The following is a 13,806-nucleotide window of genomic DNA, read 5'->3' on the forward strand; positions in this document are numbered from 1 at the left end:
GACCGCGTGCTCACTGCTGCTACTGATTGGACGACGGGTCAGAGTCCGGTCACTATGTGACTAGCGTTCGGTGCACTCTGTGAAATCCTATCTTTTCTATATAGGGCACTGGTGGCACATCGGACACTCCGTCAGTGAAGTTTTGAACCCTTGCTCCCAAGTTCTAAACACAATGTGTATCACCTTTGTGCATGTCTGTTAGCATATTTTCATAAACATTTTCAAGGGTGTTAGCACTCCACTAGATCCTAAATGCATATGCAATGAGTTAGAGCATCTAGTGGCACTTTGATAACCGTATTTTGATACGAGTTTCACCCCTCTTAATAGTATGGCTATCGAACATAAATGTGATCATGCTCACTAAGTGTCTTGATCACCGAAACCAAATGGCTCCTACCACTTATACCTTTGCCTTGAGCCTTTTGTTTTTCTCTTTCTTCTTTTCAAGTCCAAGCACTTGATCATCACCATGGCATCACCATCATCATGTCATGATCTTTATTTGCTTCACCATTTGGAATGTGCTACCTATCTCATGATCACTTTGATAAACTAGGTTAACACTTAGGGTTTCATCAATTCACCAAAACCAAACCAGAGCTTTCACCCGTGCGTGACCCTATCGCGGATGTGGCTGGCAGGGCCACGCCCAGGGCATGGCGTCTTGGAGCCTCCAAGCCTCGATGGCTCAAGGCTTGTCTTCTTGCGCCTCGGCCTTGGCTAGTGTCACAACCCGGGTAGGAGCCAAGGCCTGAGCTCGAGCGTGTTGCCGATCAGGATCCTGAAACCTGGGCAAGCCCTCGGGCCCTGTGTGGGGGCTGTGCCATGCCCAAGCTCGGCCAAGTTTATTGGTCAGAGTGTGCACATGAGCGTACCCGATGGGTATAGCCCCCGTGCCCCTAGGCGATCCTAGAGGGGTCGGTCGGGGGGTCTCTTTGGTCAGGAACCATTGATCCTAAGGCTTAACATAGCCATATGTTAGGATCTCGTCAGCTAGCATTGATACTACATTTTTTACATCATCATCATCATCATCATCATTATCATCATCATCATTATTATTATTATTATTATTATTATATGGAACACATATACACTGTATCCAAATATGCATCACTGTCGAGACACGAGTCCATAAAACAAATCTAACCACAATGACATGTTTACGATCATTCGTAATGAAATCTTCATTACTAGGTGAAGAACATTAGCACCTTAATTAGATAAGGCAATGGTCTTCATCCAATTCAAGACTTGGTCCATAATAAAACTAGCAAGCTTTTCTTGCAACCAAGTCATCTCCAAATCAGTCAACTCCATTGTACTTGACCCTAGTTCTGCAACACAAGAAGAAGATGGAACACAGTTAAGACATTCATTGCTATACACTCAAATTAGGTCACTAGGTCAATTGACTAAGGGGAACCAGTGTGCCGGAGTAGCCATCTTGGATGAGGGTGTGCATGTAATGCATGACATAGAGTCCACATTGATTGAATCGGCTACATGTACAGTGAACCTAAAATTTCAAAAAGGTCAATATTTCTTGCTCCTTTTCTTGTATTGCTCGAAGGACGTGCACAGTGAACCCAAAATTCCAAAAAGGTCAATATTTCTTGCTCCTTTTTTGTACTTCTCAAAGGACCTGAGTGATAAATAAGAGAGTGAAATATAATGATCAAAACTAATAATAATCCAACATTGGCACAATGTATGAGTAGCTTGTCATACTTGTTTAGTGTGTTTAATGAAGGGTTGGATACGCTCTCATTGTCTCCTTCGATAATAAAAAATAGTGAGAGTGCATTTCTCTAGGTTGATGTCAAGGACATAATGGTTGCTGCATTTACAATGCCCCGATGAAAATTAGGCTCAACCATGAAATATGTAATAGAGTAGAAAATTAGTCATTTACAACAAACTTACATGTAGTTGTAGGCTAGAAGTATGGAGGATTTGTCTTGTTTGGCAAGCAAGCCCTATGTCAATTCATCGATGGCGCTATTGTTTCATATTGTCTTCTCACTATACATCACTAGGTTTAAGAAGCCTATGTTAATTCATCTCAATCTGCATGTGCGTGCCTCCATCCTACAAAACAATGTGTAGTTAGACATTCAACTCGGTGCTGTAAAATGCATTTAGTAACAAAACTTACATGGTTCACAAGCTCATGATATGCATGTCATGTGGAAACTTTGGTAAAAATGATACAATTCCTTAAACTCGATCCACATTACATCTTGTCCCATGTGAAAATGTTTGCCTTATATCTTGCACCGAATGTCACTGATTTGTTGTTTGTACCAATCATGTAGCTATTGTATTCTCGGTTGAATTGATGGAACTTGTCAAGGAGCCACCAGATCACACCCCTGCTTCAACTGTCATACACATGGTGCCTCATCTCTATCCTATCCGAGCTAAAAATTTGCAGGTTCTTCCTCTATCATGTTGTTTTGTTGCAAAAATTGGGATCATGTCTTCATTTCCTTTTTCCTAGACTCATTAGGGAAGACCAGCTTTGGGGGCATCTTGGCTTCATCCTTGTTAGATGATTGAGTTCTACTCCTATTAGATGAATCGATCTTGCGAGTTTCGGGTGGTGGTAGTGGTGGCGGACTTAGGTCCCCTGCGAGGTGATGGAGGAGTAGTTGCTTCCCTTCCTGGCGGTGATGGTGGTCTAGTTGTCATTGCTCCCCTTTAGTCATCCCCATTGTTGTCAGATTTTAAACTTAAGTGAAAGGATATGTAGCACTTGCGCTAGGCACAAAGCAACCCAAGTTCTGCACGATGTCTTCGTATCCTCATTCTTAGGTAAAACTAACTTAACTCCATGGTATTGGCCTTAACTATTTCACTAATGCTCACCTTGTCATACCCTGCAAAAATAGATTCAATCTAAAGGGAAAAATAGAGATAAACCTAATGAGCAACTCAGTCTCTCATACCACTTGATGTAGATGTGACCCGATCTTCCAATAGGTATGGTACCTTCTATTGGTGGAGAACTTGACATTCACAATCTAGGCTTTGAACCAAGTCTCATTCGGACCCCCACAACCATTACACCACTGCTCTATTGGTTGTCAACCACGCACAATGCAATTGACCTCATTGAGAAGGCTTTCCTACAAGCGAATCGAGAACACAAGCAAGAATGAGACGGAGGCAATCTACGAAATTGCAAAGAATAATGAAGTATATGAATATGATATGAGGTTCAAGTCTTGATTTGAAGTGACTAGTCGACATAGGCGAACAAGATCAAGAACATGAGGTCTGGTTCATAGTAGTCGATCTTGTTGATACAAGTGTAGTGAACATTGTTTGTTTCATGAGGAAAACAAGAACACAACAAAACTCAAACCCTAACAAGAGCGAAGGTAGCTAATTATAAAGTGTTGGGCCTACAAACCCCTAGACATGCCCTCTAATGGGCTTTAAGATGATTCACGACCTAAATGACCAAAAGACGGTGTCACAGCACCCTAGTAGATTTTGGATGCTGAATTGTTTTAAAGATTCCCATTGACTCCAGATGAATTTTGATGTCAAACCAAATCCATTGATTAGCTTATGAAACCATATTTCCATGCATATGGGGATTGTTGAAAACAAAGTCTGTATGCATCTTGGGGGTTGATTTTACTTGGGATTACTCCTGAAACCCAAGATGGACTCCAACTTGAGTTGGACTGGGCCTCCGCGATGATGTGGGTGAGTTGGACACCCATGCTTTTCCTCCACGTCTCCATGGATTGTAAAAGAGTGATGTCCTCATCCCTCTTTTCCCACATGGTTTTTGGGATGGAGCTTTCAGTGAGGCACATCCATATGGGTTGCAAATGGTGATCCTCACAGCCGTGTTTGAGTTGTAATTGGGCCACATTTAGTTCTATTTAGCTATTGGGTCTTGTATTTACAACCAAAATTGAATAGCTAAGGGGCTACTATTGGGGCAAGGCATGTTATAGACCCCCATTAGAGAGTTTAAAGCCCAATACAAAGCATGGGGCTTTGTTTGGGAATGTTTAGGGCCCATTTATGATTTCTAGGGACTCTTTTGTAAATATAAGCCCCTATAGGGGAAAGAATGAACATCTTCCCTCCTCATTCTCCTATAAAAGGGTAGGGGACAGAGAAGGTGCGGATGACCTTTTGGTCCATCACTCATTTGCTCACTCCCTCATTCTCTCCTTCCTTCTTGCCTATGCGGTCCACGGCCAACATCCACTTAAAGAGATTTCAATTCTTAGTAGTGTAGCATTGCGAGTGGCAAAAGGTTAATTCCATTTAATAACACACACAAAAAGAAATTCAAATACAAAACTCATTGTGATTTTTTGTACACACCATTTTGGCTTTTCAAATACATATAGGAGGTGTAGGAGCAAGTTTGTAATAATAGCACGTCGTCCTCGATTACTTGAACTCCATTAATCTTCATATAAATAATATAGGATTAATGTTTTAGGCAGAAGTTGTATATTCATATTTGTGAGAGAGCAGAATAAATATAGTACAAAGACCTTAGTGTAGTTCAATGCATGGTTACTAAAGTTTCTCAGAAATCTGAGTAGATCCCAATAGTTATCATGGTACGTCTTAGAAGCTATAAAATTGTAGAAAACACCTCATGATCACCTCCGATGAATTTATTGCTATCTAGCCTAGGCAGTCTATGTTGAGCAATGGTTTATAACCATAGTCTCCATTTTATTTGCGTATGTCATCACACAATTTTTTCAATAAAATTGATCTAGCTAGCGATGGGAAAAAAGTCATATGGCCTGCCAGAAACTTCTAGAACCGAGTTCAAAAATAGCCATGGCATCAAAATGGAACTTGTCGAAATAGAGTGGGTCACTAATTTCTTCTATCTTGTAGTATGGGTGCAAGAGCACAATGAATTTCTAAAGAATAGTAGCATTTACTTGCAGATATCAGCGTCTTGTTGATTACAATGTTGAACCATCCCCTCGACCCGAATGTTCCAATCCCAATTCCAGCAATGGCCACCTATATGAACCTTCAATATATACTCCAGCAATCGCTTAGCAATTTTCCTCCCAATACATGTTAAAGCCAAAACTTTAACCTAGCTAAAAACTGTAAATGTCCTAACCAATTTTTTTTTGCAACAAAGCCTAGGAAATACTCTTCCTATATGTGAAAAAGGATATGAGTCTTGTGTTATCTACATGTCTAGTACATATACTCATTATAGAACGAATGTTGATGTATATCTTGAAGAAGCGAGAAAGGGTAATTTTCATCCATATAGAATTGGTAATTTTCATTTCTTTCATCATAATTTTTTTTGATTTCATAAAGAAGGGAGAGAGGGACATTACATAACTTACTTGACAATCCGAGGCATATGGGAGAAATCCAATGGTAGAAGCTTAAACCCATCTCTGCATAGAAGAAAGCCACTAACGAGGTTCTTGTTCATAGAAGGGACATGTTGCACTATCTTTCCCGAAGTAAAATTTAGATCTATCATGCCAACACCACAAATAGAAGCATGAGACCCATTCCCCATTGGGATGGAAGAACCCTGGGTGACCCATTCCCCATTGGGATGGAAGAACCCTGGGTAACCTGGTAACAAGAGAACATAGAGATATCAGCACACACATGAACATTAGCACCCGTATCAATCCACCAACATGGAGATTAAAACACTAAAAGTATAGTAGTACCCATCATCAGCATTGCTCGCGTTCATGATATTAATAGTCTTATTCTTTTTTGCTTTGTGGTCCGCTCAATCAGGGCACTCCTTGGGAAAGTGGATCAGCTCTTCACAAGTGAATCAATGCAACTCTACTTTCTTCTTCTTCTTCTTGAAGGCAGTTGTTGTTTTGGCACCAAAAGACCTATTCTTTCCTTTGTTTTTGCCATGTGGGTTTCTTTGAACCATGTTGGTGCTAGAATGTCCCTCGGTCCCTTTATCAGTAAAGTTGAAAACAGACGGGACAAATCCTGTTCCGTCCGCAACCGTATACCGTTTTTTCCATCCGTTTTCGTTTTTTCTGGGATAAACGAAAACAGGACCGAAAACGGGACAGAGTGAACCGGGAGCGGGACCGAAAACGGTGAAGCGTTTGTCCGTCTGTATTTGCGGTATCCTATTTTTGACCGGGATACTCCGTTTTTTATTGCGTTTTTCTTCAATCCGGGATAAGCCCAGCTACGAACTAGGCCTTCCTGCTGGCGGCCCAGCATGTTCTGTAAGGCTAGTAGCAGGTCTCCTTGGGCTTGTTCGGTGGCTGGCTGTGCTAGCTTGTTGGTTGTACGTGCATGGCCCAGTATGTCAGTTGCTACTTGCTGCTTGGCGCATGCTGCTGTGTGGGCACGGCCGTACAGTCAGCAGCCATGTTGCTTGTCGCAGCATGAAGGCAACACATAGGAAGCGCGCTTAGCGTGCAGCACAGGCGGCGGCCGTGGCTGAGCATGAGAAGACCAGCAATAAATCAATACTTTTCTTATCACATGTATTACTTATGTGTATGGGCTGGTTGTAACGACTAACGAGGTGTGCATGCAATCCCAGCTTAAGTTTTCGCTTACCATTCGTTTCCGTCTATTTTCCTATTGTATTTACCCGTTTTCGTATTACCGTTTATCCTGTTACCGTTTCCGCTCCCGACTGTTCCGCTCCCGCCCCCGTTTTCGTAAAATAAATATGGAAACAAAAACGGTAGAGGCATTTTCCGTTCGTTTCCGTCCGTTTTCAACTTTACTTATCAGTAGTATCTTTAGCCCATGCCTTCTCAACATCAAGAGATGCTATTAGGTTTTCAACTGATATTTTCTATGTCTTGTGTTTGAGAGTTGTGGCGAAGCCCCTCCATGAAGCAGACAACTTTGCAATAATGCACCCAGCCACAAAGTTGTTAGGTATGACACACTTAAGAAGTTCAAGTTCCTGTGTTTTGCATTGTACTCATGAGCTTGCTCGACTACAAATCGGTTACCCACCATCTTATAGTCATGAAAGCTCACCATGATGTATAGCTCATTGTCTGCATGGCTTCATCTGATGCACCGAATTTTACAATTCATCCCACTACTTCTTTCCGTCTTTTATGTGCATGTACACATCTATAAGACGGTCAGCAAGAACGCTAAGAACGCATTCCACAAAGATAGTGTTGGCATCCTCGAATTTTCTCTGATCTTCATTAGAGATATTTCCTTCAGACCTATCAGCACACAACTAGAATACTTTCATGGCTGCAACTAGAGCATGGCCTTGACTTGCCACCTCTTAAAGTCCACACTGATAATTTTTTCCGGTCTCAGTGCATTAGCAAAACCAGTCATGGTTAGTTCAGGAAAAGGCCTACAATAAGGTATTTGGATTGTTGAATAAGTAGGCAATTTCATGATTAATCTTGGAATATAAATCACGACGATCTCAGATGCTAGCATGTATAACCCTAACATAATAGTTGACCACACAGCATGAACAGCGTCATCGCAAGCAGCAGCATGATTGAACCGGTAGACATGCTGAAATAATATATCGAATTGCAGCAAGCAGCAAAATGATTGAACCAATAGGCATGCTGACATAATAATAGATCAGATCACGGTGTGTCAATGCGCCCTTGTACGAGTTGTTGTGGAAGAGCCTGGGAGAACAACTCGCGTGAAAAGTATTTTCCAAAAACCTTATTTGTCCACTCTTGGTGCAGGATTACAAGGACGAGGGTTCCAGAGACCTACTCTCTAGTCGCCGATGCATGTAGGCACTCGAGGTGGGGAAGTTATGATGGCCAGCGCAGCAGTGGAAAGAGACAAAACCCTAACTTGAGTAGATATGTTCTAGCATTGGTCGCTAGGTTGTTTATATAGGATTGTCTAGCACATTCTCGTATCGCGGTCACAATCTAAACTGTTTAGTAAAACTAAAACTACAAAAGAAGCTGCACTCCCCCGAAGCCACGGATCGGATTTCAACAAACCATTCACGTAAGTGTCATGGCATTCATATTTAGGCTTTGTTTGTTTGAGCTTTTGGACTACTAGAATTTGGACTTTCCAAAAAACCAAAGCTTCTGTTTGGCTTTTGATAGCTAAGGTCCAAAACCTCCTAGGAATCCTAAACAAACAGGCCATAAGTACTGCAACTTCCACTTCCACGAGTAAAGTAGGACTAAATTATCTTCACTCCCCTATATACAGTTTATACACACAAAAACGGATCTTTGAGATTTATATTTGATAAATATTTAGGATTTCTATTGGGCCAAGCCCATATATATTCCAACAAGCATCCCAGCGGAGCTCCTCGACGTCAAAGAGGCCCAGTGTTTGAGCCGATGATGCCTGAGGTTGATGCGCCGGCAACCGGAAACCGGGGCTGCACAGGGTGGAGGCTGCTGACCTGAGGCCGTGAGTCCCCTTGTCACCACGCAGCTCAAGAAAAAACTGCTGTAGTGTGACGTAGTTGATGTCACGAAACTGAGCCAGAGCGACCTCACCTTGGTCCTCTGCCACTGCCAGCTTTGCTGATTGAATGGCAGGCAGAGCAACGGCGAGGAACGCCAAATGGAGGTGGGATACATTGCAGCACTACCCTGCTTTTCCAAGATAGTTGAAACGAATAATTAAGAAGAATTCGAGTCGAATGTAGCTATGCAGAGCAAGAATGATGCTACTGCTAGTTAATAAGCTCCGAACGTGTGTTTGTTAAACACTGGTTTGAAGCTACAATTCAATCCACTGTTGTATAGCTTATTAAGTAGCAATTGTCTTTTGTATTATAGTGTTTCACATCTGATTTCTTCCGTGTCTACGGAAAGCGTCCAAGGGCATTGATAATTATTTGTTTCATTCATGTCTACGAAACGTGCGAGGCAAAATGCTTTATCATTCAGAGATGTAAAACAAGGTATGTGGCAGCTACAATCCATTTCTAGCCACTTTGTGCATGGAAGTGCTGCTCAGATAGATCATAGATATCAAGTATCACCCTTTGTCCTAAATTATAAATCATCTTAGGTTATGTAGCTTTTGATATGCGTCTAGATCTACGATACGTCTGAATACATAATAAAATTATGTATCTAGCTAGAAAAGCCAAAAGGAGCCATAAATTAGAACGGAGTACATATCAACCATTCATTTTAGGTCAGTCCTGAAACTATTATTTCACAATATACACTATTATTAAGCCGTGGTGTGTGCATAACGAGGGCATTGTTAATTTGTTTGTACGTTCACATTGTGTTTACTGTTTTGTAAGTCTACGAAAAACATGCAGGAAGGAAAAATGTTGTTTCCAACAAACAAGTACAGAGTGTGTACCACAATAGTCACGCAAATTGCATGCGTGCTCTCTTTTGTTAGTTTTCCACGGTCTTGATTGATTGGCACATGCCAGATGTCACGACTAATATATGTGGGATTAAAAGTAAATAAATCATATAAATTCTTACGATAATAAAAACATCTGGTCTTTAATTTCATAGACACTAATCATCAGCACCAACCTAATTATTAAGAGTTTACGACCTATATATATTGGATAGACTCCACTAGATCTTAAGAATGCAAAAAAGAACATAAGAGGAGAGTGACAGCTAGGGTTAAGAAGGATGTGATTAATTAGTTGTATATATTTATGGACCTTGGGCCTTATTTCCAGAGGTGGCTCATTAAGATGCCATTCTTTGAAAATTGATTTTAAGAGGTAGGCTTCTTAAGTATGCCGCCTCTGTAAATAGGGATGGCGCACTTAAAAATTCCATCTCTAAAAATCAATTTTTAGAAACGGGCAACATCTTCTAAAATTATTAAAAGAGATGTTCGGTCAAATGACCGTCAATAAAAATAAAAATCCTTGTCTTCTAAATTCATTTTTATATTTGTGCTAGTAAGTACTCATATTAGGATAAATAGGTTATTTGCGTTTACAAGACCGGTAGGATTTTATTAATTGGAATGTGGACTTCACTTCCGTTACCAATTATATACACTAAAATATCATTTTGTGCAACATTCCTCGGTTCTAAAACGATCCACTGTCAGTTGGTCTTTCATCGATGTCGTCCTAGTTTTCAATCTGTGTGTATAAGAACTTTACATCCATAATGCTCTCTACCAAGAGTGTCCGGGCGGACGGATGGGACGGACCCTCCTGCCCTCGTGCCTCACACGCCCTAGCCACGCCTCGTGTCACACGCCCCCACCCACGCCTTGTGTCTCGCACCACGCGCTGCTCTCGCCTCGCGTCGCCCACGCCGCGGGCCGCTTATGCCTCGCACTGCGCTCCACCGCACCTCGCGCCTCCCGCCCAGACTCGCGTTGTGCATAGCCGAGGTCCGACCTTCCTGCCGTGGCATCGAACTCTGTGTCAGCATCAAGCTCCGCGTGAACGAGCGTTCATTGGACGGCAGCAAGTAGATGAGCACATGTTGTAACCGTATGTTTCATGCATTTTAGATGTATGTTGCATATTTTTCATCTGGATGTTACAAAAGTAGATCTGGTGTTGCATATGTTGCAATGACTATACAGGTATGTTGCAAGTGAATGTTTAAAATGTTTTCAGCTGTTTTAGACGTATGATGGAAGTGTTTTATCTGGATGTTGCATATGTTGCACTGGCTATACACATATATTGCAAGTGTATGTTTCAAATGTTTCAGCTATTTTAAACGTATGTTGCAAGTGTTTTATTTGGATGTTGCATATGTTGCAGTGTCCATACACATATGTTGCAAACGTATGTTATAAATGTTTCATCTGTTTTGGACATATGTTGCAACAAATGATTTATGTTGCAAGTGTTTCATAAGCAGGTGCAACAAGGGGGCGCATGTGAAGGTGGTCCCCTCGGGCATAGCGGTCCCGTGTGCGCACGGGAAGCTAAGCGGGCGCGGCGTGGAGCACAAAGCTGTATCCATGGGCATGACAGCAGGCGCGGAGCACGAAGCTACATCCATAGGCCAGCAACAGGCGCCGAGCACGAGGCGAAGCAGAACATGAAGCTGCATCTATAGGTATGCAGCAGTGCGGAGAACAAAGGTGCAGTCATAGGCATCCCGAGGGTATATTATTGAAATTGGACGGACAGAAGGCGCGGGGTCCTGACGCTAGTCTCTCCGATTGTTGTATTCTACCTATAGCATTTACACGTTCTTGGTTTCGAGTAAAAAACGTTCTTGGTTTCGAGGTAAAAATCTTTTTGGAGAACCAGGATGGCGCTCACAGAACACATTTTTCCCACCCAAATTGTCTAGGTCCTCTATCTGTCCTTTTTTCTAGGGCCAGCCAAAGAAGAGACCAAAACCATGTGTCCTAAAAATAGTAGACAACCGTCCAAAACCGCAAGTCGCGAGAAACCCAAAAATTAACTCCTCCCGCGCGCCACCTCCCCGCGGCCGCGGATGCACATGCCCCGTCCTGCGCCCCCGCCATGGCTGACGTCGGCGAGCCCCCTCCCTCGCTCTGCCCGTTATGCGGCCACCCCGCCTCCTTCTCCGTTTCCCCGCCGATGTCTGCGGCGGCGGCCAACACGTCCCCCGCGAGGCCGCCGCTGAAGCGGAGGACCCCACCCGTACCCGAGGCGCCACCCGCGGTGGTGCGGGTGGAGATCGGGGACGAGGCCGCGGCGCTGCGCGAGGCGTTGGCGCGGCAGCAAGCCGCGCTCGACGACGTCCAGGCGGAGCTCGACGCGGAGCGTGGGGCCGCGGCCGGCGCCGCCAGCGAGGCCATGACCATGATCCTCCGCCTGCAGCGCGAGAAGGCCGAGGCCATGATGGAGGCACGCCAGTTCCGCCGCTACGCCGAGGAGAAGATGGCCCACGATGCCACCGAGCTCGCGGCCCTCGAGGAGGCGCTCTCCAAGCGCGAGGCCGCCGGGACGCGGGCGCTTCAAGGCCAGACGCCCCGCCAACCCTACGGCGCCGCGCCGTCGACGGGGGGCTCTACCCCGCGCCGCCCCTCCGCCACGCCGCGCCACCCTCCCTCCTCGCCGTCCCCCGCGGCGTCGTCCGGAGGCGGAGCCGGAGGGTACTACCCGCCTCTGCGGTGCTGCATCGACCACCCGCCCACCGCGTCCGAGGCAGACGCGCTCGAGACCCCGCGCGACCAGCTCACCCGCCTCGCCCACCGCGTCCACCTCCTCGAGCGCGGCGCGACCCCGGTGGCCGCCGCCAACACGACGCCCATCATCCGCGTCGCGCCGGGATCCTCGTTCCCGCGCCACGCGCGCGCCTACTCGGACGACAGCCTCGACTTGTACAACGACGGCGACTGTTTCCCGGACGACGATTGCGGCGCCAGCGACCGGGTATACACCGTGGACGCCATTCACGGGGCAACCCTGGCGGTTCCTGAGGGCGGCTCCTACGGCGGCGGTGGCACGCCTTTGGGGAGCGACTGCGGCTACAGCAGCGCTCCGTGGACGGAAGACGAGGAGGTGCGCCGCCTCAGCGCGCGGATGCAGGCGTTGGAGGCGGACCGTGAGTCCATGAGGCAGGCCATCATCTCCATGGGGGCCGAGAAGGCGCAGGTCATGCTGCTCAAGGAGATCGCGCAGAAGCTCTGCAAGGAGGCGGCACCACCACCGGTTCCAGCGGCGGCAGTGGCGCAGCAGAGCTTCTACAAAGGGGGCAACACGCAGCCGGCCATGACCGTCACTGTGCGACCACCACGGCACCCGCCGGTGCTTATGCAAAGGAAGGTGGTGAAGAGGCAGCCATCACTCTTTGCTGCAGTGGTCAAGGTAATCTCTGTTTTATCCCTGTTTTAAGGCTACTTCCAGCCTAAAAAGATTCTTGAAATGAAAACAGAAGCTAATTTGCTTGCTTTTGACTCCATCCCTTCCAGTGGGTTACATCAATCATGTGGTGGCGAAGGAAATCATCCCGCGTCAAGTGAGTTCCTCTTCCTTAATTATCCCGTTCCTGAATCACTTCCTTCCATTGCACACGCTGCTGTTCTCCGTCTTTGCTTCGTACTAAAGTTCTTCGCCACCGATGGTATGATGGTTGGCAGGTACCCGATCGGGCAGTGCGGCAACAATGTGGGGCTGCTGCTGCTGCTCGACAAGGCTCCCAGGGCATCAGGCCACGGGCATCAGAGGCCTCCCAAGAGGATCTAATCTAACCACCAAATGATCGAGCCAGCCGCTCCCCTTACTCATCACTGAATATGTATTGTTCTCGCTTTCGCGTACGTCTGTTGATCGTGTCTGGTGATGTAGCTTTCACATATGGAAACCATTTTTTCAGAATTTCGTGTCAACATTTTTCGTTGCATCTTGCTCGCTCCGACATTGTTTGCACCATATGAGAGTGTGTAACAGATTGCTTGTACAGTGTAGGATACCGTATGAGAGTGTTCAAGGGAGTTATTTAATCGCCACAAGTTGACTCAGAATGCCTCGTGGAATTGACGTTCATGGCAATTCACTGCAGAATACTCTTGGGTGCCATTTGAGCACCTTATTTAACCTGTCACAAGAGATACATACATGATTTACGGTTTCATTATGGTTTTGGAAAAAACAATGGTGAACTTGAATAGGCAATTTGCCAGGGTAGTGGAACTTATGAATAGTAAGAGCCATTACTCTGGAACATGTATTTTATATAATGGCTAAATAATAGAATTTGGCTACTTCTTTCAGAACAGCTCTTGGAGATGCTCTGACTCCCACCGTGGGTTATATTTTGGCTGCCCATTCTTCTTTCATAAATATCTTAACTCTCCGGAAAGAGTCTTGTGCCAAATCTCTACTAAGAGCCATTACTCTGGAACATGTATTAGCATTTAAGA

The 13,806-nt window shown here is 45.1% G+C and overlaps 1 protein-coding gene across 1 annotated transcript; it reads left to right on the plus strand.

The window, feature by feature from the left end:
• Positions 1-11,350: 11,350 nt before the first annotated feature.
• LOC136509101 (myosin-binding protein 7-like) lies at positions 11,351-13,515 on the plus strand. Its single transcript, XM_066503899.1, has 3 exons — positions 11,351-12,751; positions 12,856-12,902; positions 13,024-13,515. Exons 1-3 carry the CDS (start codon positions 11,441-11,443, stop codon positions 13,127-13,129), a joined length of 1,464 nt encoding a protein of 487 aa, XP_066359996.1. The 5' UTR covers positions 11,351-11,440; the 3' UTR covers positions 13,130-13,515.
• The last annotated feature ends 291 nt before the right edge of the window (positions 13,516-13,806 follow it).

The sequence above is a fragment of the Miscanthus floridulus genome, chromosome 15 (genome assembly GCF_019320115.1).
Source record: "Miscanthus floridulus cultivar M001 chromosome 15, ASM1932011v1, whole genome shotgun sequence".
Taxonomy (NCBI): Eukaryota; Viridiplantae; Streptophyta; class Magnoliopsida; order Poales; family Poaceae; genus Miscanthus; species Miscanthus floridulus.